Source organism: Bombina bombina, chromosome 2 (genome assembly GCF_027579735.1).
Source record: "Bombina bombina isolate aBomBom1 chromosome 2, aBomBom1.pri, whole genome shotgun sequence".
NCBI lineage: Eukaryota > Metazoa > Chordata > Amphibia > Anura > Bombinatoridae > Bombina > Bombina bombina.
Window position 1 is genome coordinate 522,082,803 of NC_069500.1, and position 26,495 is coordinate 522,109,297.

Here is a 26,495-nt window from a genome sequence, read left to right on the forward strand (position 1 = left end):
ATAAAATGTTAATTTTACATTGTGGTGATTGGTTTATGGACAGCTATAAGATAAATAAGCAGATATATGTACACAATGTGATAAAGTAATAAGATCTGATTATACCTACAAGCTCAACCCATTTTATTAGGTTGTGGCTTCAAAACACAAAATCATCTAATTCATATACTGTACACAAATAAACCTTAAAAAAAGCAAATCTCATACATTTTATACTCTGCACTGGTAAAAAAAGTAATTGGAAACACATTAAGGGAAAAACAATTTTATAGTATACTGTCCCTTTAAAGCCGTTTGCCTGCTTTTTTTTTTTAATAACACCAGAGACCTCATATTTGACCCAATATGTACAATTACTGTTTAGTGTATTGTCAGTATATTATTTATATATTATTTTAAATAAATAAATATCAGAATAACTTTTAACAGTGATTCTAATAACAATCAAAATCTATTAATATATTATTATTTTTATTTCAATTCGCCAGATACTCTGTTTACCTTTTTGGTAATAATATGACACACCAATCAATAACACTACCATACTCATTGCCTATGCTGTACGCTAGTACGAATTACATTAGAATACTGTACCCACTAACTTCAACTTCAAGCTACTTACACGACTCACTCAACATGGCCACTAGGTGACTACACTTGCCTCATTGCGCCTGCGCCAGCTGTTCCAGATAGCTGTATACTTCACATGCGTGTTCTTTCGTTTTCGCTGCCACCAACAACATGGCAGCGCTCAGTAGCATGGAGTCGGCATGTCGGGTTGTACTTGGTCGGGGGCTCAGAATAACCCGCATGTTTCCGCACAGTCCAGAAAGAAAGGTGAGAGGACATCGTGAGGCTCGCTCGTAGACGTCACATGTATGAACTCTGGATCCAATGATGTCACGGGCTGTGACCTTTCAAAGTAGGGACGTCAAGGACTCTAAAGTTTATCCTGTAGTAGTGATGTCATGAGTTGCATCATCAGAATGCTGAATCTGTCTTATATTAAGAAAATTAAGCTTCTAATGTTTTCGATCTCACTGTATGTAGTCACTGTTGTCATGAACGTGACATTTGGCTACCTGATGACCTTTAACTATTAAGATTAAAACCTGACACCTAGAAATTGGAGAGTCACTGGATGATAAAATCACAGGTTTCAGCTACTGCTATGATTGGCAAGGTTTACATTATTTAACTATTTAAATACCACCTATGGCCCTCTGTATTAAAAACATGGCTACATTGCACATGTACTATATGTGTTACAGTCGTAAAGGGTGGTAAATAAAAATGCCATCTTATGAGTTTCTGGCAGCCTTGAGGCTGGGAACATGGGGGTGCAGAAACGCAGTTGTATGTGTGGTACTAGTAGTCAAATGTGGTTAGATTAATGTTTGTGTATTCATAGTTGCCAACATTTAAAAATAAATTCCAGGGACACTTTGCAGCAGAGCAAGCAAGCGGGTTACTGGAGTATTGACGACATACAGTTCAACTGCTCCACCCAATCAGTTCTGCAATCAAAACACACCCATTTGAAAGTAATAGTATAATTTAGACTTATCCATAGTTTATTATACAGATTACAGCACCAAGCTCTTACACCTACCCAGTCTCTGGAACACATTCTGGGCATATGGTTATTTTTACAACACAGCATCAAAATTAGAAAGACAAATAATATGTGAACCCATTCAATAATAATAACAATATTCCATTAGGAATGAATTATATTTAAATAATACACTATATCTATCATCTATCTATCTGTATATATGTATGTGTGTATGTGTATATATATATATATATATATATATATATATATATATATATATATATACATATACAAACAACAAATGTTGTGCAAAAAAATCCAGGGACATTTCCAGGGACCACAAAATCCAGGGACTGTCCCTGGAAATCAGGGACTGTTGGCAACTATGTGTATTGTCAGCCAATGAGGTACAATAATTGAGCTGTGTGTACAATGAGCCAATGAGGTACAATAATTGAACGAGAGCTTTGTAGGGGAGTCACAGGGCTCAATATATTAGCAGAGAATGCCAGACATCCAAACTCTCCTTGAAGTTCAGGAAGTCTCCCTGATTGTAATAGCGGCTCCCTGATGCCAGCAAATTATATGCAATCTCCCTGAATTTCCAAGTGCCATGATCCAATGTGGCCCAAATCCAGAAAAGTGTTTCTTTAAGGAATGCCTTTAGTTGCTGGGGCATTAAAGAACCCTCAAAGCATGCATCAGTAACCAAAAAGCCCCCACTGATTTTAATAAAATAAAACACAAACACTACCTTATTTACTGCACATAATTAAACTTCGTATTCTAAAATATTTAAGCATTCAACAAGCATACGATCACTGGAAAAATAAGTTTGTTGTATGGGGTTGTGCAATAAAGCTACTATTTTTAATGTGACTTTAGTGAGAGCTACTTTAAAGTGAAAGTAAAGTTAGGTGGTCAGCTATGCAGAGTTACATAGTTTATTTAAAAATAATAGGAGTTTAATTCATCATTTTCCTGAAAGCTAGATCTAAACATTTTTGCTGCAAATAAAGTCAAACTTTTACGATTTTCAAATCATCCCATTTTTCTATAGATATTTTACTTGTCACATTTTTTTTTTTAGCCAATTGCCTTTCTGGCCGTGAAGCTACGTCATCTGACTATGTAATCAGTTGCGCATGCGGCAAAGCTATTGTACACAGTATTATGTCGGACGCGCGTGCCCGATATGCGCATAGCTTTTTCTCTGTTGCATCTGGATGATAAGAAAATCGCATGCACATTGCAGCCACGATCGACGATTCGCGCATGCGCTATGCGTTCCCTGCTCGTGAACGCACATTTCTACTATGTATAGAGCGGGTGGGACCGCTCTATAAGTAAAGGCAACAAAAGACAGGAAGTGGAGGGTGGGCGGAGCAAGGATTATCACAGTAGGAAAATAAGAAATTAAAAAATAGTCACATTTGTAATATAAAAAAAAAACATAGCGATCTTAATATATACTTGTTAAAGATTAGATAGATGTGTTGCAGAGCTGAAAAATTAACTTTCACTTTAATGATAAGTCTCTATCTTATTTAGGGTTTCAAGGTGTCCAATATATAACTGGGAGGGGGGTGGCAGCGCAGTAGCAGGTGAAGCCACCTCAGTGAAATGAGTTTCTGCAGGTTGGGATGTCTGGAATGCTGACATGTGAGCCTGCTTTTAGCAATAAAAGAAGCCGTGGTAATCTGACCACTTGTTCTTACAATGTCCGCCATCTCTAAATCGGCAGATAGAAATCACCCCAAACACGTTCTTTCAGGGTTATTTACAGGTCCTTCTCTCGCGTGAGAGGGCGGTTAGCATTATACAGTCAAGTGATTGTGTAATGGTACATATAGTGTCCGCTACAAATTTTGTATTCTTGTCCGCACTGGTTACATAAATGGCGCCAATTTTGTGACCCAACATACCGCTTCCCAGTAACCTACAGGTTGTCCAGTATTTTAGTGGAGGATAGCTTTACCACTATTAGCTATTATAGTAGCTATTATAGGGTTAAAAGTAGAGTGCATGCTACTTTGAATACAGAATATTGACATCTAATGGAGTCCCTATGTTATGTATTTGTACCAGTATTAATAAAAGTTCTATTCCTTATGTACTGGGGTTTTCTTCAAGAGCACTGAAGACAGTTAGTACCCAGGTCTTTGCCAGTATTTGATCAATAATAGTCCAGCTCAAAGACTTTAGAAACCAAACCATGTTCTGAGTTAAATTATAGTAAAAGGGGGGCAGAATAAATCATGATAGTAAATTAAACATTTTTAATTACAATCTCATACAGATTTAAATCTTATTAAGCAACTAAATTTCCTCATGGGCTGTTGATAATATGGGCTATTAAATGATAGTGATAGGAGAGACCCTGTGTCATTACAACTGTAACGGTTCGTACCTTTTTCCCCTTAGAATGCTTTAGAGAGAGGTTATTCTGAAATCTAAATTCCAGACGCTTACTTCTAATATTATATAAGTAAAATCGGTCCCATATCTTATGAAAGATTTTGAATACAAAATTTATAGAAAAAGGCATGAGAGATTAAAAATCCAATGTTGCAGAGTTACAATACTTTAATCATGCTTGCATATGAATAAATATTTTACCATACCAGACAGTCTTGACAGCTTTTTGGATCAGATAATATTTTCTGCCCCCCTTATCAGTTCAGGGAAAGGGGTATTTATACCCTTTTAAACAATCCTTTGGCATTACATGAGTAATGAGCTAAAACATAACAAGCATAATATTGGCGCCATTGAGACTGGTGCAATTTTATAACCTTGGGTGAAAATACAAGAATTTCATTTCACAATAGCATATAATTTTACTTGCTTTCTTATTTATTTTATCTGAAACTATTATATTAATGTATATCATAATAAAACACTACATCGAAATAAATGCATTCTTTAAGAAATTTAGTAAAGCATTTTCTATTTCATTTGGAACAACTACCTTTATTGATAAACTCCCTAATAGCTAAACTATATAGCATTATAAATATGAATAAATGTGGTGCCTATAACACCAGTAAGCAAAGTTGGATTTTCGGGTTTAATTTCAGCTTACTCAGGGATATGACATAGCAAATAAGAAAAAGCATGAATAGAGGATATTGGCCACCGTTTATGAAATGCTGGACAGACAAGGTTTGCTCGCAGAAATTGTCCGCCCATTATCCCAGCATCTGATGCCTGCAGTTATTATTGCCCAAGCAAATGGTCCTGCATCCATACCCTCTTCTCTTGTGCAACCAATCACGTGAGAGCAGGGTTTGTCACTCATTCCGATGTTTTAACTCCACTAGCCTTGAGGTGGCGGAGAGGTTAAGTAGCAGTGGTCTTAAGACTACAGCTACTTAAACAGATCTGCACATATTATTATAATACTGGAGGGTGCAGACGATGCCTATTTATTATTAGTTATTTGTAAAGCGCCAAAAGATTCTGTAGCCCTATAAACATAGGCATGATATGCAAGGGAACAAGTAGGTAGAAGGCCCTGCCAATGGTTGTACTGTTGTAGTCAGCTCTCATGAAGTTGATCTTCAAACAGCTGGGCTTATAGGCTTACATGCTAAGGGGGTTTAAGGGATAACAATGGAGCAGAGGAATTGAGATTAGAAAATAGGTGGCAGTCTGGAAACGCCCTGTAAATGGGAGTGTGAGGCGGTAACGAGCAGATGAAGAGTGATGTGTAAGGAAGATGTCCTGGCAGAGGCATTTATTATGGATTGTAAAGGAGCTAGGCTGCAGCTAGGGAGACCAGAGGGGACGGAGTTACAATAGTCAAGGCAGGAAAGGATGAGTGGATTCAAATCTTAATTGTGTCTTGTGTGAGGAAATTTCGGAGATGTTTTTAAGGTGGAAGTGTTAGGAATTGGGCAAGGATTTAATGTGAGGAGTGAAAAAGATCTGAGTCAAGTATGACCCCAAGACTTTGGGCATGTGGGGTTGGGGTAATGATGGAATTATCGACAGTTATAGAAAAATGGGGGCTGGAGATTTTGGAAGAAGGGGGGATAAGGAGTTCAGTTTTGGAGAGATTTAGCCTTAGGGTAGTGAGAAGACATCCCAGATGAAATATGAGACAGTGACAAAAGTTAGCAAGGAAGAGGATTGGTCTGAGGCAGAGAGGTATATTTGGGTGTCATCATCATACAAATGATATTGAAACCCATGGGATTTTATTAAGGAACCTATTACTAATGATGACATATAGATTGAAAAGGGGACCAAGGACAGAGCCTTGGGGTACCCCAACAGAAAGTGGTAAAGGTTTAGAGGATGCACCAGAGAAGGCTATTCTAAAGGTCCAGTTAGACTGGTAGGAAGAGAATCACGAGAAGGCTGTGTTACAAATAACTGGAGGGTTTGGAGCAAAAGATGGTGGTCAACAGTATCAAAGGCTGCAGACAAATCAAGGAGGATTAGCAGAGAGAAGTGGCCTTTTTTATTTTTCTGGAATTGGGTCGATGGTAACCTTAACGATTGCTGTCTCTGTGGAGTGTTGGGGTGAAATCCAGATTTAAATGGGCAAGGAGGGAGTTTAATGTAAGAAATGTGTTAGACATGTATATACTAGCTTTTCTAGAAGTTTTGAGGAGGAGCGAAATAGGGTTGTAGTTGGATGGGGTGGTTGGATCAAAAGAATGTTTTTTGAGGATTGGTGTGACAAGTGCATGTTTTAGAGATAAGAGAAATATACCAGTGCTGAGGGAGAGGTTGGAAATGTGTGTGAGTATAGAGATAATGGTTGATGAGAGGGAGGGAAGTAGCTGTGATTGGATGGGATCGAGGGGACAGGTAGTGAGGTGAGAGAACAGTGTATGGGCTGAAATTTCTTCCTCAGTAACAGGGGCGAAAGAGCTGCATTTATGGGTTTTGTATGATTGCAAGCTTTTGAGGGGGTTTGAGACCTACTATGATGAGAGATGATGTTGTTTCTGATGGAATTAATTTTGTTGTTGAAGTGGCTAACAAAATCTTGAGCTGAGAGAGAAGTTGTAATAGGATGTGGGAGTAGGCAGAGAAGAGTATTGAAATTGGAGAACAGGCATTTTGGCTTTGAAGAAAGAGTAGAGACAAGAGAAGAGAATTAATCTTAGAGATGTTAATGGTAGAATAGTAGGAGTTCAAGGTGAACTTGTAGTGAAGAAAGTCAGCTGAACTCCGAGGTTTTCTCCAGTGTAGGTTGCGTGTCAGAAGAGTATGCTAGGGTTGAAGATGAGTGCATGACTTCAGAGCTATGGTAGGAGGGACCACATTGTCAAGAACCGATGTAAGGGTGGAATTTTAGTGGCAGATAGATAAGTCAGGGCAGGAAAAGGAGATGGAAGAGAGCAGAGGTTTGAGAGATTTTGAGTGCTGTTGCTGATCTAGTGACTTAATGCTTTTATATAGTTTGGTGTGAGGGGGTAGATGGCTGGAGAGTTGTAGTGAGGGATGTTGCAAGTGAGAAGATGATGGTTAGAAAGAGGAAAAGGGGAATTTGTGAAGTGTGAGAGAGTAAATCGATAGCTGAAAATCGGTTCAAGAAGGGAGTGACCATTTTTGTGCGTGAGAGTACCAGTCCATTTTGACAAACAGTGAGTTGGAGAAGTTGTTTTGCAGAGGAGACAGTGGGGTTGTCAACAGGGAGGTTGAAGTCCCCAAGAATGTGGGAAGTGGTGTCAGGAGAGGAAATAGGTGAGCCAGGTAGCAAAATGATCTAGAAATTGAGATTAGGGGTGGTATATATGACAGCGGCTTGTATAGAGAGGGGAGAGAATAAGCAAATCATGTGGGTTTCAAATGAGGAAAATGTGAGGGAAGAGATTTGGTTTTATTTGTTAAAAGGTGCAACAAGAGGAAAGTAAAATACCTACACCACCTCCTTGTCTGTTTCCAGACCTAGGGGTTTGGCTGAAATGGAGACCCCCATGTGACAATGCAGCAGTGGATGCCGTGTCTAAAGGAGTGAGCCAGGGTTCTGTGAGAGCCAGTAGTTTGACGGAGCGGATAATAAAGAGGTCATGGATAGAAGTGACCTTGTTGCAAATCGAGCAAGAATTCCAGAGTGCACAAGTGAAGGGTGTGTTGGCTTTAGAGTCACAGTAGGAACTTGAGTAAGATTGCCAGAGCTTTGTTTTCTAGGTCAATGGAGAGGCAAACATGGGTGGGTGAGGCTAGGAAGTTGTGGGGGACCAGAATTAGGAGATATATCAGCAGCAGCTAGTATGAGCAAGAGGGAGAGTGGATAGTGCAGGTGGTGAGTGGGAAGGAGTAGATGAATAAAGTAGTCTGTCTTAGAGACAAAAGGTAGCAAAATAGATGAAGATATTGAACATTTGTACTGAAGGGAAACAGTGAAACACATAAACACAGTATTACAGCAGCACGTGCCTTGTATCTTGTCTCTTTATTCGATTCTTGTATAATTATTTTGTCTAATTCTTAATGCCTCACTTATAAAATGCTCACTTAAGAAATAGGAACATTCAATATTACAATAATGCTAACAACTATTTCCCATAGAATAGTTAGCAATGCATTAATTCCCCATAGAAGTGTTAGATTTATAGGACAGAGCATTCAGCAGACTCTACTAAATAAGTTAATGAAATGGTGAAAGACGGTCAAAAGGACTTGATTAGGGTTAAGGTAAGTTAAAATAAACAGACAATAGAATTTGGAGGGGGCTATTTTAAGAGAGCTAATTGTTTTATTTTTTTTGTAAGGCATAGAAAGGTCAAAATTGAAACATGCACGAATGCACCAGTAGTAAAAAACAACACCCTCTCAGAGAGCTGGCGGGGGTGTATATTGCTTCTAAACATATAATTTGTGTCTGAGAAGGTGTAGTGTCTGAATACTGGTGCACCGTCCCTCGCAGGATATATGCAAATGCAGCAGAAAACAGTAATAACTTTTACAAGGAATATTTTTGCTAATGGAAGTATATTGCAAAAATGCTTATATTTCAAACTGAAGTGCACCCATGCACATTTTATTTTGACCTTTCTATCCCTTTAAATACAGTAGAATTGCATAATTAACAAATACTTAATTAAAAAGACAATGCTGTAGCACTTACTTTGAATTTTAAATGAGCAGTTGATTTTTTGAGGGCAAATTTCAAAATTTACATGAATTTGCTGGCCCCATGTTCATTGTGACAGACATCAGCCAATCACAGATGCATATACACTGTGAACTCTTGCACACGCTCATTAGTCACTTATAAATATGCATATAAAAAGATTCCCCATTTTGATAATGGAAGTTAATTGGAATGTCTCTTAAAACTGCATGCTCTATCTGAATAATGATAGTTTAATTTTGACTTTAGTGTTCCTTAAAATATATTGCATGTTTTTTTTTTTTATAATTGAGTTAAAATAGTTCCATTTTGTTGTAAACTGTAATGTCCCTTTTTAATGTTTGTAATCCAGTGCTTGATATAGCTTGTTTTTCCCTAGTAAATTTTACAAAAGCTGAAAAAATAAAATGTTTTTGTTTTAAATGTCTCCAGTATCACAGGTGTGTAGTTCCAATCTGCCTACGAAGAGCTTTACCCTCTGGGACAAATCGGCTTCTGTTCCTGTCTGGTGTTCGCTACCAAAGTACAGTAATAGCATCGGCAAGCCAGGTATATAATTGTACAGTCTCTTAATAGTGGTTTCGCTGTTTCAAATAATCTTCTTGCAGCTTAAGACATTTTTATATTTCAGAGCAATTATGTGTTTTTGTTTTGTTGTTTTTTTTTACAAAATGGTGAACCATTTTATTATGTTATTGCTAACCACTGGGCATACTGATTTATTTATTTTTCAAATGTGCTTTTAAGGATTATGTTAGTGGTTTATTAACTAGTTTATGAATGTACAAGGAGAAAACAGAGTTTCTTAGTAAATGAAGTACTTTAAAGTGAATGTAAACTTTATACTAGTGCCCCACAGCATTGGATATACTTAAAGGGACAGTCAACACCAGAATTTTTGTTGTTTAAAAAGATAGATAATCCCTTTATTACCCATTCCCAAGTTTTGCATAACCAACTCTGTTATATTAATACACTTTGTAACTAACTTGTATCTAAGCATCTTCTGACCGCCCCTATTTACATGACTTTTAGTTATTATCTATTGACTTGCATTTTAGCCAATTAGTGCAGTCTGCCACTAGCCACGGGCGTTATCACAATGCTATCTATATGGCCTACATGAACTTGCTCTCCCCTGCTGTGAAAAGTAAATAAAATAGAGGCGGCCTTCAAGGGCTTAGAAATTATCATATGTGCCTTCCTAGGTTTAGCTTTTTAACTAGAATACCAAGAGAACAAAGCAAAATTGTTGATAAAAGTAAATTGGAAAGTTGTTTAAAATTACATGCCCAATTTGAAAAATGAAAGGTTTTTTTGGACTTGACTGTCCCTTTAAAAAAAATTAACCAGGGTTTAATTCATGCCATGACGTTTATGCAGAGGGGGCAGTTACTGGTGGTGTTCCTCAAGGGCCTGTTTTGGTAAACCTATTTAACAGTGATGTCAGCAAAGGGCTACAGGGGAAAGTATGTCTGCTTGCAGATAATACAAACATTTGTAATAGAGTAGATGTTCCGGGGGGTGGGCAAAATGAGAAGTGATATAAAAAAAATTGGAGGATTGAACAAATGACTGGGCGCTAAAGTTTAACACTGCAAAGTGTAAAATTATGCATTTAGGAAAGAAAAATCCAAACATTAATTACAGTCTCAATGACACTTTACTGACTGTTACACATGAGGAATGGAATTGGGATTTATTATTTCAAAAGATTTAGAATTTAGTAAACAAAGTAGTACTGCAGCAAATGAGGCCAGTAGAATATTTTGTTTTAATCAGGCAAAAGAGGCGTGCAGGACACATACCAGGTGTTTCTTAGCCTATTTTCAGCTACAAGGTGCATTGATTTTAAGCCTGAATAAAGTTTGGACACAATTTTTTATGGAACCGTTTAACTCGTTTTTTGAATTTTGTTGTATTGGTAGAGGTATTTGCAGCACAAATAGTAAGGATCTTATGCCACTATACAGATCATTAGTTAGGCCTCATCAAGTTTTTTGTGCAGTTCTGGAGGCCATATCTCCTGAAGGATATAAACAAACTGGTCTAAAAAAATAAAACTTACCAGGAGAGTCTCCATTACCTAAATATATATAAATATCGTAGAGGGGAAAGAGATGATATGATAATAAGTTTAAAATCTAATACATTGCTTAGTAAAGCTGAAGGTGTGAGTATTTTTCATAGAAAGAAACCTTCAAGAACAAGGGGTCATGATCTCAAGCTGAAGGGTGGTATATTCAGGAGTTATTTACAGAAGCACTTAAAGGGACACTGTACCCACATTTTTTTCTTTTGTAATTCAGAAAGAGCATGCAATTTTAAGCAACTTTCTAATTTACTCCTATTATCAATTTTTCTTCGTTCTCTTGCTATCATTATTTGAAAAAGAAGGCATCTAAGCTTTTTTTTTTGTTTCAGTACTCTGGACAGCACTTTTTTATTGGTGGATGAATTTATCCACCAATCAGCAAGGACAACCCAGGTTGTTCACCAAAAATGGGCCGACATCTAAACTTACATTTTTGCATTTCAAATAAAGATACCAAGAGCATGAAGAAAATTTGATAATAGGAGTAAATTAGAAAGTTGCTTAAAATTTCATGCTCAATCTGAATCACGAAAGAAATTTTTTTGGTACAGTGTCCCTTTAAGATTTGTTCGGCCTTTGGTTCTTATCTGCTGTCAAAATCTATGTTTATGACACAGAAAAGGAGGGACGTGATCTAAAACTGTAGAGGAAATCCTTCATTTTTCTAGGATATAGCTGGTTCCCATCAGGAGTTTGTTGCTTGGCATTGATTGGATCATTAGGTATCCTATGGTCAGCATGTTAGAAGTACACAAGCATTGCAAATCCAAGGAATAAAGTGTTGTTTTATAGGGTTTAAGATTAAAAAAAACTATTCACTTAGTCATATTCACACTCTGCTCATAGCCATGCAGTAGAATATTTTGTATTTCTCTCCACTAAAATGTCTTTATCTCAAGCGTGTTTTGATTTGTAAACATTTTGCTATTATTGTGTAAAGTGCATTTCTAAAGTTGTGTAAAACGTTGCTAAACTATTACTTAGCCAAGTAATAACAGCACCTAAACACACTTTTCATTATTTTCTTAAGTTATTTGTTAAAGCTATTTTTTTGCAAAAAGTTTAACCATCTTACAATAATTTTATGTTGTAGCTTGTGGAAGACTTCTTTCTGTGTACTGTGTTTAATAATGTTCAGCTGTTTGTGTAAATATTCAGGAATATCTCTTCCTTATAGGCCTCTGACCTCCAAGAAGTACAATTGCCCATATCTCCTCCTGCTCCTGAAGCCATCTTACCCCTGCCACTCAGTGAGACCCCTCCTACCTTTACTGAGGCTTTGGGGCAGGGAGAGCTCGGTCTTTCAGAGCTGGGCCTTGGGGGCCACACTCCTGTTGGACTGGTGCAGAACTTCCTGGAGTTCTTACACGTGGATATGGGATTGCCCTGGTGGGGAGCTATAGTGGCAGGTAAGAACAAGAGGTTGCCACCATGTGTTTCACACACAACTCTTTCTTCCTAGTCTCTGTCTGTTGCTGTTCTCTACACAGTCAGCATTGTCTGCTCTGTTTTTAATATACATCCACTTGTGTGCTCCTCCACTTTGAAAGTAATTTGCTGCCCCCAAGGCAGAACATGCTGTGATCACAAGAAATGCAGCATGTCTGCAGAGAGAACAGGGCACACACATGAACTGTTAGTGCTTTCTCTTTGCAGCTCTGCTCCACATAAGGCTGTTCTCTTCAAACAGTGCTGTGCTCTGGCTGCACTGTGTACGTTTTCTTTAAAGGGACAGTAAACACCTTGCTATTTTTATACAAAATGTTTTGTCATGCACCCCAAGGCAGAACATACAGTGATCTGAGATGTCATTGCAGAAAATGCAGCATGTCTGCAGAAAGAACAGGACACATGCAGGAACTGTTAATTAGCTATTTAACTTTTCAGAGCTGCTTCACATTAGGCTGTTCTCTTCAAACAGAGCTGTTCTCTGGCTGCACTGTGTAAGTTTTCCTTATCACAGTTCCTCTAGAGCAACGTGCTGTTTGAAGTGAACAGTCAAATATGCAGTAGCGCTGCAAAGTGGCAGTGCATTTATTGAGTATGTCTGCAGCTAATTTGCAATGCAATTTTCAACTACTGCACTTTATTATAAAACTTTAAATATTACTTTATTCTCCAGTTAACTAACACATTACAATCAAACTGGTGCTTTACTGTAACTGCCTAATTTAAAATTGAATTTAATCTAAAAATGACCTGCAGAAAGTTTTTCACTAAAAAAATTCTCATTGCAGAAAGTGAAAAAAGTTCTGCCTCTGGGGTCATGCATAATAAAACCATTGTGCAATCTATTTTTATTATTTATTTTGCTCGCTTTTTATGTAAGTTAGCTCTGAAAATTGAGCAATTTCTAACTCTCAGACCTGAAAATGCACCTGCTGATTTCTCAAGGCTAACAACTAAAAAAGCAATTCACTTAAAGGGACAGTCTACAATATAATTGTTATTGTTTTAAAAGATAGATAATACCTTTTATTACCCATTCCCCAGTTTTGCATAACCAACACAGTTATATTGATATACTTTTTACCTCTGATTACCTTGTATCTAAGCATCTTCTGACAGCCCCCTAGTCACATTACTTTTTATTTATTATCTGTTGACTTGCATTTAGTGCTGTGTTGTGCTAAATCTTAAATAGCTCCTCGGGCGTGAACACAATGTTATCTATATGGCCCACATGAACTAGCAGTCTCCTCTAGTGAAAAGCAAACAAAAAAGCATGTTATAAGAGGCTGTCTGTAATGGCTTGAAAACAGGCAGACATTTAGAGGTTTAAATGTTCTAAAGTATATTAATATAATTAACAATATTGGTTGTGCAAAGCTGGTAATAGATAGTGAAGGCATTATCTATCTTTTTAAACAATAACAATTTTAGTGTAGACTGTCCCTTTAATACTAACTTTACGACAGTGGCTAGCTTTGTTGTCTGCATACTAAAGCTCAGATAGGCTGCTCTAAATAAGGCAACTGTTGGGTGGAGTTAGGCTACTGAAAATAAAAACAACTTATGACTTGGCTGATATGTTATTCTATAACAACACAACAGAAATGTCTTGTAAGTGCAAGATAAGTTCAGTAGTTTGCCTGGGAGCTAGCTGCTCTTTTGCTTTCAATTAACTGTGGAGAAATGTCTAACATCCCCAGCACATCACCATCTCAGGTAAAGGTTGTAACATTTGTCATGTGACATACATCATGGCTTAACATGCCAGAAGTTATTATTCTCATTTGAAACATATAGAAACATAGAATTTGACGGTAGGTAAGAACCAAAAAGGCCCTTCAAGTCTACCCATGTATTTGCATCATACAATACACTATAGAGAGGAATATTGATTTGATGTTTTAATTATAGTTTAATAGTCGCAAAAACTCACTGTAGCATGTGGTCTTCTTTTTTCGGTGTATGTTTTACCATACAACATTCTTTAATATGCCCAACATGCTTATTCTGCCTTGTTTTTTTAATAATAATGTACCAAGGAATATTGATTTGGATAGTTCCCAGCAAAATACTGATCTAAATGCTGTGACATCACAAGTCCTTTTAGCAAAAAAAAAACAACTAGAATTTATTTATTTTTACAGTCTTTTGACATGTTAGAAGTGTAATTCCAAAAAACAAATTCTACTTCCAAAAGAAAAAATTGTATTTCCAAATAAAAGTGTAATTCTATAAAAGAAGATTGCACTTCCGAGAAGAAAAATATACTCCCCAAAAAAAAAAATGTAATTGTTTTTAAAAAAAAATAGTATTTCCAAAAATTTAGATTTGTATGTTACAATTTATGTACAATGATAAAGAATCACATACGCTTGGCTTATTGACAGCAATCTTATTCCATAGAATTAAAGATGATCCCTTTATTACCTATTCCCTAGTTTTGCAATCTTCCATTGTAGCCAATTACTGCTGTTTCTTGTATAACTATTATTCTCCACAGGAGTGAGCACAATGGTATCTATATGGCACACATGATCTAGCACTGTATGGCTGTTGTGAAATATTTAAAAAGCTTATAAAGCACTGAGATAAGAGGTGGCCTACAGGGATTTCGAAACAGGCAATCTTAGAGGTTATAAGGTATATTAATATAACAATGTTGGTTGTTCAAAGTTGAGGAATGGGTAGTAAAGGCATTATCTATCTTTTTAAACAATAAACAATCAAGTAAATGTCCCTTTAACACAGTGCAGCCAGAGTGAAGTACTGTTTGAAGAGAGCAGTCAAATACGGTGCAGCCCTGCAAACCGGCAGCGCATTGATTACTGACTCTCAGATTTTTTCAGCCTCAACCCCTAGCCTTACACAGTCAGCAAAGCAAATGCACCTTTTTTATTATTATATTTTACCTTATAACTATGTGATGTTAGACCAAGTGCAAAGGAAACAAATTTATTCATGAGACATTTTAAAAACTTTAAAGTGATGGTAAACAAAACAAGTAATGATATATATATCCATCAAAACAGCTTTATATGCTGATGTGACTCGCATTGTTGTTTATACAAAATCTATTATACATTTGAAATATAATCAAATTTCCAACCTGTCCATTAAAGGATTACTTTCTGTTATAATTTTTAAGCTAAACAACTAACATATTAAAGTTAATAAACATTAATTAAAACCTACTGACCTATATTTTCTCCAAAACAAAGTTTCATAACGTTTTAAAAGTTATATCTTTTATTCGCCGATGATGTCACGTTATCCTGCCCACTATTTTCAGCACTGCGTGTTCAAAATACTTAAACCAATAACTTTGTGTTTAAAGCGCCATTTTGAAACCTAGGTATTGTAAACAGATTGGTACAGAGCAAAGGATACCCACGGAGTGGGTTTGGAAAACAATTAAATTTGCAGACAAGATTTCTGATATACTGTAGAGATATGTTAATGAAATGCTATTGATAAAAAGCGTATTTGGGGTAGTTGGTTAGTAACAGGCATAGAAAATATTTACTTACAGTGGCCCTTTAAGTAACTTCACTTAGTTCAGTGACGTGCATAACGGGTTGGCCTGCTCTACACGTCACAGAATATATAAAAAAAAAAAAAAAAGATTAGGAGTGTGATGTGAAGTTTCCAGATGGACAGCTTCACTTTATGCGCACTTCAATGCTGCGTGTTTTATGCGCATGATCCGATGTGACTGCTACGTCATATAAGTAAAGTATAGGCACTGCAATATTAGAGCTATGATTCAGTGTTAACTCCCACTTCATCTGTCCGTAGCACGCATGCATGTGCCTTTCATGAAAGCATGTTGTGACACATGATAGTGGCCAAAGCTGATTGGCTGATGATTTCTTACACTACCGGCAGTGGAGCGTATGCGCAGTAACACCGGTCTGTCTTCCCATTATTAAAAGGCTGTCAGAAGAAATCGCTTTGGATTGGTTTAAAGCAATGTTCTAAGAAAAAGGGGGGTCACCAGATTATGCATGCTGCAATATATTATAAAATGTTAAAATTTGCTTTATTCTCCAGTTAATCAATACATTGCCATTCAGCTGGTGCTTTAGTGTAACTGCCCAATTTAAAATTTCATTTCAAAATTACCTGCAGGAAATTTTACAATAAACTGCTGGGTGTATTGCTTTATTCTGAGCATTATAAAGGTGTCTTCCTAAGCCTCTTTACCCCTCATTTTCTCCCTTTCCTCAGTTAACATTTTTTTAATGCTTCTAGGGCTGCTTCCCCTCATTTTGCAGTTATTGTTTTCTACACTCTTGTCTAAACCAGTCATCCCAGTGTTCTCCACGGTAAATTTAGCCAGCTGGGTGGCATTATGAAGTAGTCGGGTGGGGACAGTGTAATAATTTCTAATATTATATAATTGTCTGCTATCCAAAGCACACATTAATTGCATAATTTAACAAAAATGTATTTAATGATAATTTGTGCAATAAAAATTGAACATGTTTAGGACTGCAACTAACGATTATTTTAATAATCGATTAGTTGGTCGATTATTTTTTCGATTAATCGGGTAAATTACAATGTCTAACCCTAAGTTCCATGTTATATTGGTGGTTTATTTAACCACTAACTTGCGAGAAAGGCAAAGGTAATTCTTCTCTTTCTCTTGGCTTTAGAGGATCAGAAAAAAAAGAGGGCATTGTGGGACAAGAACCTTTATGTTGGAAGTGAAACTTGGAAGTTCATTTAATAGTTATAGCTGCTAGTGGTTATTGATCCATATATATTATTAGCTGTAGCTGACTGCCACTTGACTCACTTAACGTGTTTACAGCTGCTATTGAATGAATTGCTGACTAACCACTCCAATGACAATGAATGATTATTAATGTTCTTTTTGTCAGTTATGTTTTTTACTTTTTGTTATGCTCGTGCTTCTTTTGGCTTTGAGTTAGATAAAAACACGAGACCATAGCTTATGGCTTATCTCCCCTTGGCTCCCAGCAAGTTACTTGATCCAGACCCTCACCTTAGCCCCTTCCATGCGATCCGGTGCCCGTGATCTCCCCACACCCCATGTGATCTTAAGACAGCTGAGCTCTTATATTAAAATCATCAACTCACTGCTGACTGTGACTGCAAACAACACTGCTGTGACTGATTCTGTTAGGATTGCATGGGGTGTGAGATTGCGGGCACTTGACCGGATCACATGGAAGGGGAGGGGCTAAGGTGAGGGTCCGGATCAAGTAACTTGCTGGGAACCAAGGGGAGATAAGCCATAAGCTCTGGTCTCACTGTTTTTATCTATCTAACTAACTCAAAGCTAAGAGAAGCGCGAGCATACAAAAAAAACATAACTGGCAAAAAGAACATTAATAATCATTGTCATTTGGAGTCATTCAGCAATAATTCATCATTCAATAGCACTACTACTGATCAGTAGTACATTTATAGCTGCTAGTGGTTATTGATATTATTAGCTGTAGCTGGCTGCCACTTGACTTAACATTGTTTATTACAGCTGCTATTAATGAATTGCTGACTTACTCTTGGCTTTGAATTAGATAAAAGACCAGAGCTTATGGCTTATCTCCCCTTGGCTCCCAGCAAGTTACTTGATCCGGACCCTCACCTTAGCCCCTCCCCTTCCATGCGACACGGTGCCCGTGATCTCCTCACACCCCGTGCGATTCTAACAGAAGCAGTGACAGTCACAGCAGTGTTGTATGCAGTCACAGTCAGCAGTGAGTTGATGGTTTTTAAGAGCTCAGCTGTCTGTTAAGATCGCATGGGGTGTTGCGAGATCGCAAACACCGGATCGCATGGAAGGGTCCGGATCAAGTAACTTGCTGGGAGATAAGCCATAAGCTCTGGTCTCACTGTGTTTTATCTAACTCAAAGCCAAGAGAAACGCGAGCATAAAAAAAAAACATAACTGACAAAAAAGAAAATGTATGCTTACCTGATAAATGTATTTCTTTTTTGACACGATGAGTCCACGGATCATCTTAATTACTAATGGGATTTTCACCTCCTGGTCAGCAGGAGGAGGCAAAGAGCACCACAGCAGAGCTGTTAAATAGCTCCTCCCTTCCCTCCCACTCCAGTCATTTGACCGAAGTTAGGAAGAGAAAGGAAAAGCCAAGGTGCAGAGGTATCTGAAGTTTACAATAACCCACAACCTGTCTTTTTTTTTTTTTTTTTTTTTTTTTTTAATACACGATGAGTCCACGGATTATCTTAATTACTAATGGGATTCAATACACAAGCTAGAGTACACAGATGATACGGGAGGGACAAGACAGGGCACTTAAACAAATGAAGAACTTTTCTACCAAAAGCGGCCTCAGCCGAGGCAAAAAAGTCAAATTTGTACAACTTTGAAAAAGAGTGAAGAGAAGACCAAGTTGCAGCCTTGCAAGTCTGATCCACAGGAGCTTCATTTTTGAACGCCCATGAAATAGCAACAGCTCTCGTAGAATGAGCCGTAACTTTCCCGGGAGGCTGTCGTCCAGCAGTCTCATATGCAAAACGTATGATACTCTACAACCAAAAAGAAAGATTAGTAGCCGTAGCTTTCTGTCCCTTTGCATTTTCTTGAGAAAACCCCAAACAAAGAAGACTGACGACAGTCCTTAGTTGCCTGCAGGAAAAACTTTAAAGCACAGACCACGTCCAAATTGTGCAGAAGGCTTTCCTTCTGAGAAAAAGGATTAGGATACAAGAAAAGAACAACAATCTCCTGATTTATGTTCCGATCAGAAACAACCTTAGGAAGAAGTCCTAATTTAGTATGTAAAACAACCTTATCAGAATGGAAAATAAGACAAGGTGACTTATACTGTAATGCCGAGAGCTCTGAAACTCTCTGAGCAGAAGAAATAGCAACAAGAAATAAAACCTTCCAAGATAACAACTTAATATCTTAGGAAAGAATAGGCTCAAGCAGAGCCCCTTGAAGAACTATGAGAACTAAATTCAGACTCACTGGAGGAGTAACTGGATTGAACACAGGCCTGATCTTAACCAAGGCCTGACAAAGAGATTGTGCATCTGGGACATCTGCTAGACGTTTGTGTAACAAAATAGATTTGACCCTTAAGGGATCTTAACGATAAACCTTTCTCCAAACCCTCTTGGAGAAAAGACAAAATTCCAGGAATCCTAACTCTACTTCTATAAGTAGCCCATGAATTCACACCAATAGAGATATTTACGTAATATCTTATGATACATTTTCTAGTGACAGGCTTACAAGCCTGAAATCAAGGTCTCAATGACCAAGTCAGAAAAACCCCGCTTGGATAATATTAAGCATTTAATCTCCAAGCAGTCAGTTTCAGAGAAAACAGATTTGGGGGAAGGAGGGACCCTTGAATGAGAAGGTCCTCTCTCAACAGAAGTCTCCAAAGTGGCAGAGATGACATGTCCACCAGATCAGCATACCAAATCCTGCAAGGCGAAGCCAGTGGCACGAGGATCACCGATGCCCCCTCCAGGTTGATTCGAGCAATGACCCGAGAAAGAAAAGCACCACGGAGGAAAAAGCAGGAGAACACTCCTGATGGAGTTCCCACTCCCCCGGATGATCCACCCCTGGGATGTGGATTGCCGACAGGCAGCAAGAAAGGGCCTCCGCCCATTGAATTATTTGGATACCTCTGTCATCGCTAAGGAACTCCTCGTTCCTCCCTGATGAGTGATGTAAACCACTGACGTAATTTTGTTCGACTAGAACCTGATAAACTGGACTGAGGTTAACTGGGGCCAGGTCAGAAGAACATTGTAGATCGCTCTTAGCTCCAGAATGATTATAGGAAGAACAGACTCTGGCTGAGTCCAAAACCTCTGAGCCCTTAGGGAGCCCCAGAATGCTCCCCACCCTAGAAGGCTGGCGTCTGTTGTCACAAGCACCCAAGATGATCCGCGAAAGCAGGTTCCCTGGGAGAGATGATCTAGAGACAACCACCATTGAAGAGAATCCCTTGTCTCCTGCTCCAGAAGTATTCGAGGAGACAAATCTGTATAATCTCAGATCCACTGCCTGAACATACTTAACTGCAGAGATCTAAGATGGAACCAAGCAAACGGGATAATGTCCATTGCCGCCACCATCAGCCCAATTATCTCCATGTACCAAGCACTGAAGCCCGAGGAGTGGACTGAATGACTAGACAAGTATCGATAATCTCAGATTTCCTGTCATTTTGTAAGAAAAATCTTCATTGACATGGAATCTATTATGATTCCCAAGAAGATTATCCTTGTGCTTGGTACTAAGGAACTCCTTTCCAAATTTACCTTCCACCTGTGAGATCGCGGGAAGGATAACACCATGTCCGTGTGAAATCTAACTTGCTGAAGGATGGCGCCTGGACTAGGATGTCGTCCAGATAGGGCGCCACTGCAAAACCCCATAACCGAAGCACCACCAACAGCGATCCCTGAGCCCTTGTGAAAACTGAGAGCTGTGGCAAGACCGAAGGAAGAGTCACGAACTGGAAGCGTTTGTCCAGAAAGTCAAACCTTAGAACCTGAGAAGATTCTTGAGAATGGCACATGAAGGTACGCGTCCTTTAAATCCACTGTTGTCATAAATTGAGCCTCTTCGATCATGGGAAGAAGGGAACGAATAGTTTCCATCTTGACGGATGGTACACTAAGACATTTGTTCAGATCCTTGAGATCTAAAAAGTGGTCTGAAGGTTCACTCTTCTATTGGGAACCACAAACCAATTGGGATAAAAAACCCAGACCCTGTTGGTCTGAAGGTAGCCTCTTCTATTGGACCTGTATGGGAACCAGAACAATCACCCCCAGGTCTGAGAGGTCTCCTATGCAGAGTAAGAACGCCTCTGCTTTTGACTAATCTGCAGATAATCCTGAAAACAGAAACCTGCCTCTGGGAGGAAAAACCTTTGAACTTTATTTGTATCCCTGGGACACTATTTTCTATTGCCCAGGGATCCCGAACATCTCGAACCCAAGCCTGAGTGAAGACGGAAAGTCTGCCCCCCTGCAAGATCGATCTCGTATCGGGAGCATGTCCTTCATGCTGTCTTAAGAGTCAACAGTAGGCTAAATGGATTCTTTAAATTTCAAAGGACATTATTTCCGTCAAGTTAGATGCCAACGAGGTCTTCCCCTTGTAAGGAATCGCTAAAAACTTAGATTTAGAGCATACATCCGTAGCGCAAGGCTCTAACCCTAAGGCTCTGTGAGCTGGAACAGAGAAACCTGAAACCAATGCTCCAAAGTTGATAACTTGAAGGGAAGAATTTGAAATAAAGGAATTAGCCAATTTGAAAGCTTTTATCCTATCCTGGATTTTATCCAGGGGAGTTTCTGACTTAGTCGTATCAGACAACGCATCAAATCAAGATGCCGTCGCCCTAGTGACCCATGGTGGACCCATTTTTCTTGAAACAAAGTACACAGCTGGATGCCATTATGAGCCCTGGTGTACATCCCTTTTTCTAATTTTGTCCATAGGACCTTTAAAAAATCCAACTATCCTCTAAGGGTATAGTAGTTCTCTTCGCTGGAAACTACTCCTACCTTAGGGAATGTTTGTCCAGCCTCCTTAACTAAGTCGGCTATGGGAAACATCTTTTTAAATATAGGGAATGCGGTCTCTTCCACTCCTTATAACTTACTGGGCGCACTAGGATAGATTACTAAATGAACGGTACACATGGGTAGATTCAATCTCTTGACCATTTACTTGCAAGTCTGGCATGCTAACCACTAAGCTATGACAGAGAATACCGGAAGTATCGGAGCCGCCCAGGGTAGCTAAAACCTCCTAAAGTAACAAATGGAGGTGTTTAAGATAAAAAAAAACTGAAAGAAAACCAACCTCACAATCAAATAAAGATATTATTCATTTGAGTCTGAGAATTCTCTCTCAGTTAATCCCAAAGTATCTTCCTCTTTCAGGTAACAGGGAAGAACCATTCAGAATAGCAACTACTGAGTCAATCACCCTTTAAATGATTGAAAATAATTCCTCTAGTAATGTTTTCTTCCACATAGGAAAAACATATAATGCAGGAAATGCAGAGAAACTCCGGTAGAGTGTGAAAGGAAGCGCAGGGCACTGCATATGGGCCATAAAATTTTGTGGGACACTATAGGAGGAATTTGTGGCATATATTGACCATTGTCAACAGACTCCTAAACAGCAAACGCCTTAGAAGGAGTAGGTTCAGAAAAGAGTGAAATTTTTTTAATAAAAATTGATACGTAAAAAAACGTTACTGTCTTTTAATTTTTTTTTTTTTTTTTTTTTTTTTAAAGTCTCTCCTTTTTTTGTGTGCTGTTGTTACATCCTAAGTCACAAAGGATGAAATAAACAAGAAACAGCTAAAATTCTTTTAATAAAAATTAACAGATAAAAAACGTTACTGTCTCTTTAACCCCTTAATGACCACATCACTTTTCCATTTTCTGTCTGTTTGGGACCAAGGCTATTTTTACATTTCTGCGGTGTTTGTGTTTAGATGTAATTTTCCTCTTACTCATTTACTGTACCCACACATATTATATACCGTTTTTCTCGCCATTAAATGGAATTTCTCTTACATGGTGTATCCAGTCCACGGATTCATCCTTACTTGTGGGATATTCTCATTCCCTACAGGAAGTGGCAAAGAGAGCACACAGCAGAGCTGTCCATATAGCTCCCCCTCAGGCTCCGCCCCCCCCCCCCCAGTCATTCTCTTTGCCGCTCTAACAAGTAGCATCTCCACGGTAGGGTAAAGTGAATGTGGTGTTAGATTTGTAGTTTTTATTTCTTCAATCAAAAGTTTGTTATTTTAAAATAGTGCCGGTTTGTACTATTTACTCTGTGGCAGAAAGTGATGAAGATTTCTGCTGAGAGGAAAACTATATTATTATGTTGTAACTAAACTCCATTGCTGTTCCCACACAGGACTGTTGAGTACCAGAGAACTTCAGTTGGGGGAACAGTTTGCAGGCTTAACTGCTTTAAGGTATGTTTCAGTAATTTTTTCTAGTCAAGACTTAGTAATGCTAGAAGACTGACAAGAATCCCCATGTGGGAAAGGTAAGCCATATTCTGAGACTTAGTGTAGAAGGAAGGCTTATTTGAAAGGGCTCAAAACACTGGTGGACACTGTTAAGGGGCAATCCGTTATTTTTTTACAAAAATCTGATATTTATACAAGTTTATATTACATTTGAAACACTTTTTTGGGGTTTATTCCGCATGGCATATATTTAGACACCTATTTTGGCTTGGGAAGGCCCCACAACTCCAGAGTGAAGAGGGAGGGGGCCTGAAATTCGAGCCTCAGTTGCGCAGTTGATTTTACAGACAGCTTCATGCAGCTCCATGTGAAGAGTCCAGAGATTACTTGAGGACTTCAGAGAGGCTTATTTTCGATCAAAACTAATCCCCAAGGAAGGTAGGGCCACAGCAGAGGCTGTGGCATGGTGCAAGGTAGGGCCACAGCAGAGGCTGTGGCATGGTGCTGCAGTTTGCTAACCGGTTGCCAGCTTAAATTTACTCCGGTTTGGGCAGTAAGGGGTTAATTGACTTGAAATGTACTGTGCAATCATTTCAAAGCATTAGGATCATATGGTGAAAATTTCATAAAGATTGGATGATTTTTGGAGATTTAGTAAAAAAGTGTGCGCTTTTTTATTATTTAAAGGCACAGTACCGTTTTTTCAAAAATTGTATTTTACTGTATTTGAGTGCTGTCTAAGTCTGTTTAACATGTCTGAGCCTACAGATAGACCTTGTTCTATGTGTTTAATAGCCATGGCGGTACCCCCTTTACATTTGTGTTTAAAGTGTGCTAAGGTATCTAAACATTTTAAAGACCATGCAGTGACACTTAAAAATGTAGCCCAAGATGATTCTTTAATGGAAGGTAAGCAGGATAGTCCTCCTTCCTCTCCCCATGTGTCAACACCAGTTACGTCCGCGCAAGCGATGCCTAGTACCTCTAGCGCATTGGCCCCTATTACATTACAACAATTAGCAGCAGTCATGGATAATTCCCTTGCAGCATTTCTATCCAAACTACCAGTTTTTCCTAAAAAGCGTGATAGCTCAGTTTTAAGAACAGAGGATGAGCAATCAGAAGTTTTGGATGATTTATCTGTTGTACCCTCACAACACTCTGAAGTGGCAGTGAGGGATGTACTGTCCGAGGGAGAAATTTCTGACACAGGAAAGGTTTCTCAGCGGGCAGAATCAGATTCCTTAGCGTTTAAATTTAAGCTGGAACACCTCCGCGTACTGCTTAAGGAGGTTTTAGCTACGCTGGATGATTGTGACCCCATGGTGGTCCCAGAAAAATTGTATAAAATGGACAAGTTTATAGAAGTCCCTGTATACACTGATGCGTTTCCGATCCCGAAGAGGGTGGCAGATATTGTAACTAGGGAGTGGGAGAGACCAGGTGTACCTTTTGTTCCCACCCCTATCTTTAAGAAAATGTTCCCAATAACTGACCCCAGGCGGGACGCGTGGCAGACGGTCCCTAAGGTAGAGGGAGCAGTTTCAACACTAGCCAAGCGCATAACCATACCAATAGAAGACAGTTGTGCTTTCAAAGATCCTATGGATAAAAAATTAGGTTTACTAAAGAAAATATTTGTTCAACAAGGTTTCCTTCTTCAACCGATTGCCTGCATTATTCCTGTAACTACTGCAGCGGCTTTTTGGTTTGAGGCGCTGGAGGAGTCGCTCCAGAGGGAGACTTCATATGACAAAGTCATGGATAGAATTCATGCTCTAAAGCTGGCTAATTCTTTTATCACAGATGCCGCTTTACAACTAGCTAAGTTAGCGGCGAAAAATTCTGGTTTTGTCATTATGGAGCGCTTTGGCTCAAATCGTGGTCGGCTGATGTGTCGTCCAAAACAAAATTACTAAATATTCCTTTCAAGGGAAAGACCCTATTTGGCCCCGAGTTGAAATAAATTATTTCGGATATCACTGTGGTAAAGGGCCATGCCCTTCCACAAGATAGACCGTTTAAGGCCAAAAACAAGGCTAATTTTCGCTCCTTTCGCAACTTCAGGAGCGGACCTGCTTCAACCTCTGCAACCGCAAAGCAAGAGGGTAACGCTTCCCAGCCCAAAGCAACCTGGAAGCCTTTGCAGGGCTGGAACAAGGGTAAACAGGCCAAGAAGCTTGCGGCTGCTACCAAGACAGCATGAAGGCCAGATCCCTGGGCATTAGAAATTGTTGCTCAGGGGTATCTTCTAGAATTCAAGGACTCTTCTCCAAGGGGAAGGTTCCACATTTCTCGTTTGTCTTCAGACCAGACAAAGAAACAGGCGTTCTTACGCTGTGTAGAAGATCTTCTAAAGATGGGAGTGATACACCAAGTTCCAATTGCAGAACAAGGACTGGGTTTTTACTCAAACCTGTTTGTAGTTCCCAAAAAGGAAGGAACTTTCAGGCCAATCCTGGATCTAAAAATTCTAAACAAATTCCTCAGAGTTCCATCATTCAAAATGGAAACCATTCGGACAATCTTACCGATGATCCAGGAAGGTCAATATATGACTACCGTGGATCTAAAGGATGTGCACCTACATATTCCTATCCACAAAGATCATCATCAGTTCCTAAGGTTCGCCTTTCTAGACACGCATTACCAGTTTGTGGCCCTTCCTTTCGGGTTGGCCACCGCTCCCAGAATTTTCACAAAGGTGCTAGGGTCCCTTCTAGCGGTACTAAGACCGTGGGGCATTGCAGTAGCACCTTACCTAGACAACATCTTAATACAGGCGTCGTCTTTTCACAGAGCCAAGGCTCATACGGAGATTGTTCTGGCCTTTCTAAGGTCTCACGGGTGGAAGGTTAACGTAGAAAAAAAGTTCTCTGTCCCCGCTCACAAGGGTTCCCTTCCTGGGAACACTAATAGACTCGGTAGAAATGAAAATATTTCTGACAAAGCTTTTAAATACTTGCCGAGTTCTTCATTCCATTCCTCGGCCTTCTGTAGCTCAGTGCATGGAGGTAATCAGATTAATGGTTGCGGCAATGGACGTTGTCCCTTTTGCCCGGATTCATCTCAGACCACTGCAACTGTGCATGCTCAAACAGTGGAATGGGGATTATGCAGATTTGTCTCCTCAAATACAAATGGACCAGAAAATCAGAGATTCTCTTCTCTGGTGATTGTCTCAGGGAATGTGCTTCCGCAGACTGGAGTGGATCATTGTCACGACCGATGGGGTGCGGTCTGGGACTCCCTGAAAGCTCAGGGCCTATGGTCTCGGGAAGAATCTCTTCTCCCGATAAACATTTTGGAACTGAGAGT

The 26,495-nt window shown here is 39.0% G+C and overlaps 1 protein-coding gene across 1 annotated transcript in view; it reads left to right on the forward strand.

Moving 5' to 3' along the window:
- The first annotated feature begins 718 nt into the window (after positions 1-718).
- The window catches only part of OXA1L (OXA1L mitochondrial inner membrane protein), a 60,180-nt gene continuing 34,403 nt past the window's right edge, over positions 719-26,495 (forward strand). The window contains exons 1-3 of the mRNA XM_053702292.1: positions 719-837; positions 9,087-9,203; positions 11,927-12,158. Coding sequence (XP_053558267.1) covers positions 742-837; positions 9,087-9,203; positions 11,927-12,158 — 445 coding nt within the window. The 5' untranslated portion in view covers positions 719-741. The remainder of the gene's footprint in view (positions 838-9,086; positions 9,204-11,926; positions 12,159-26,495) is intronic.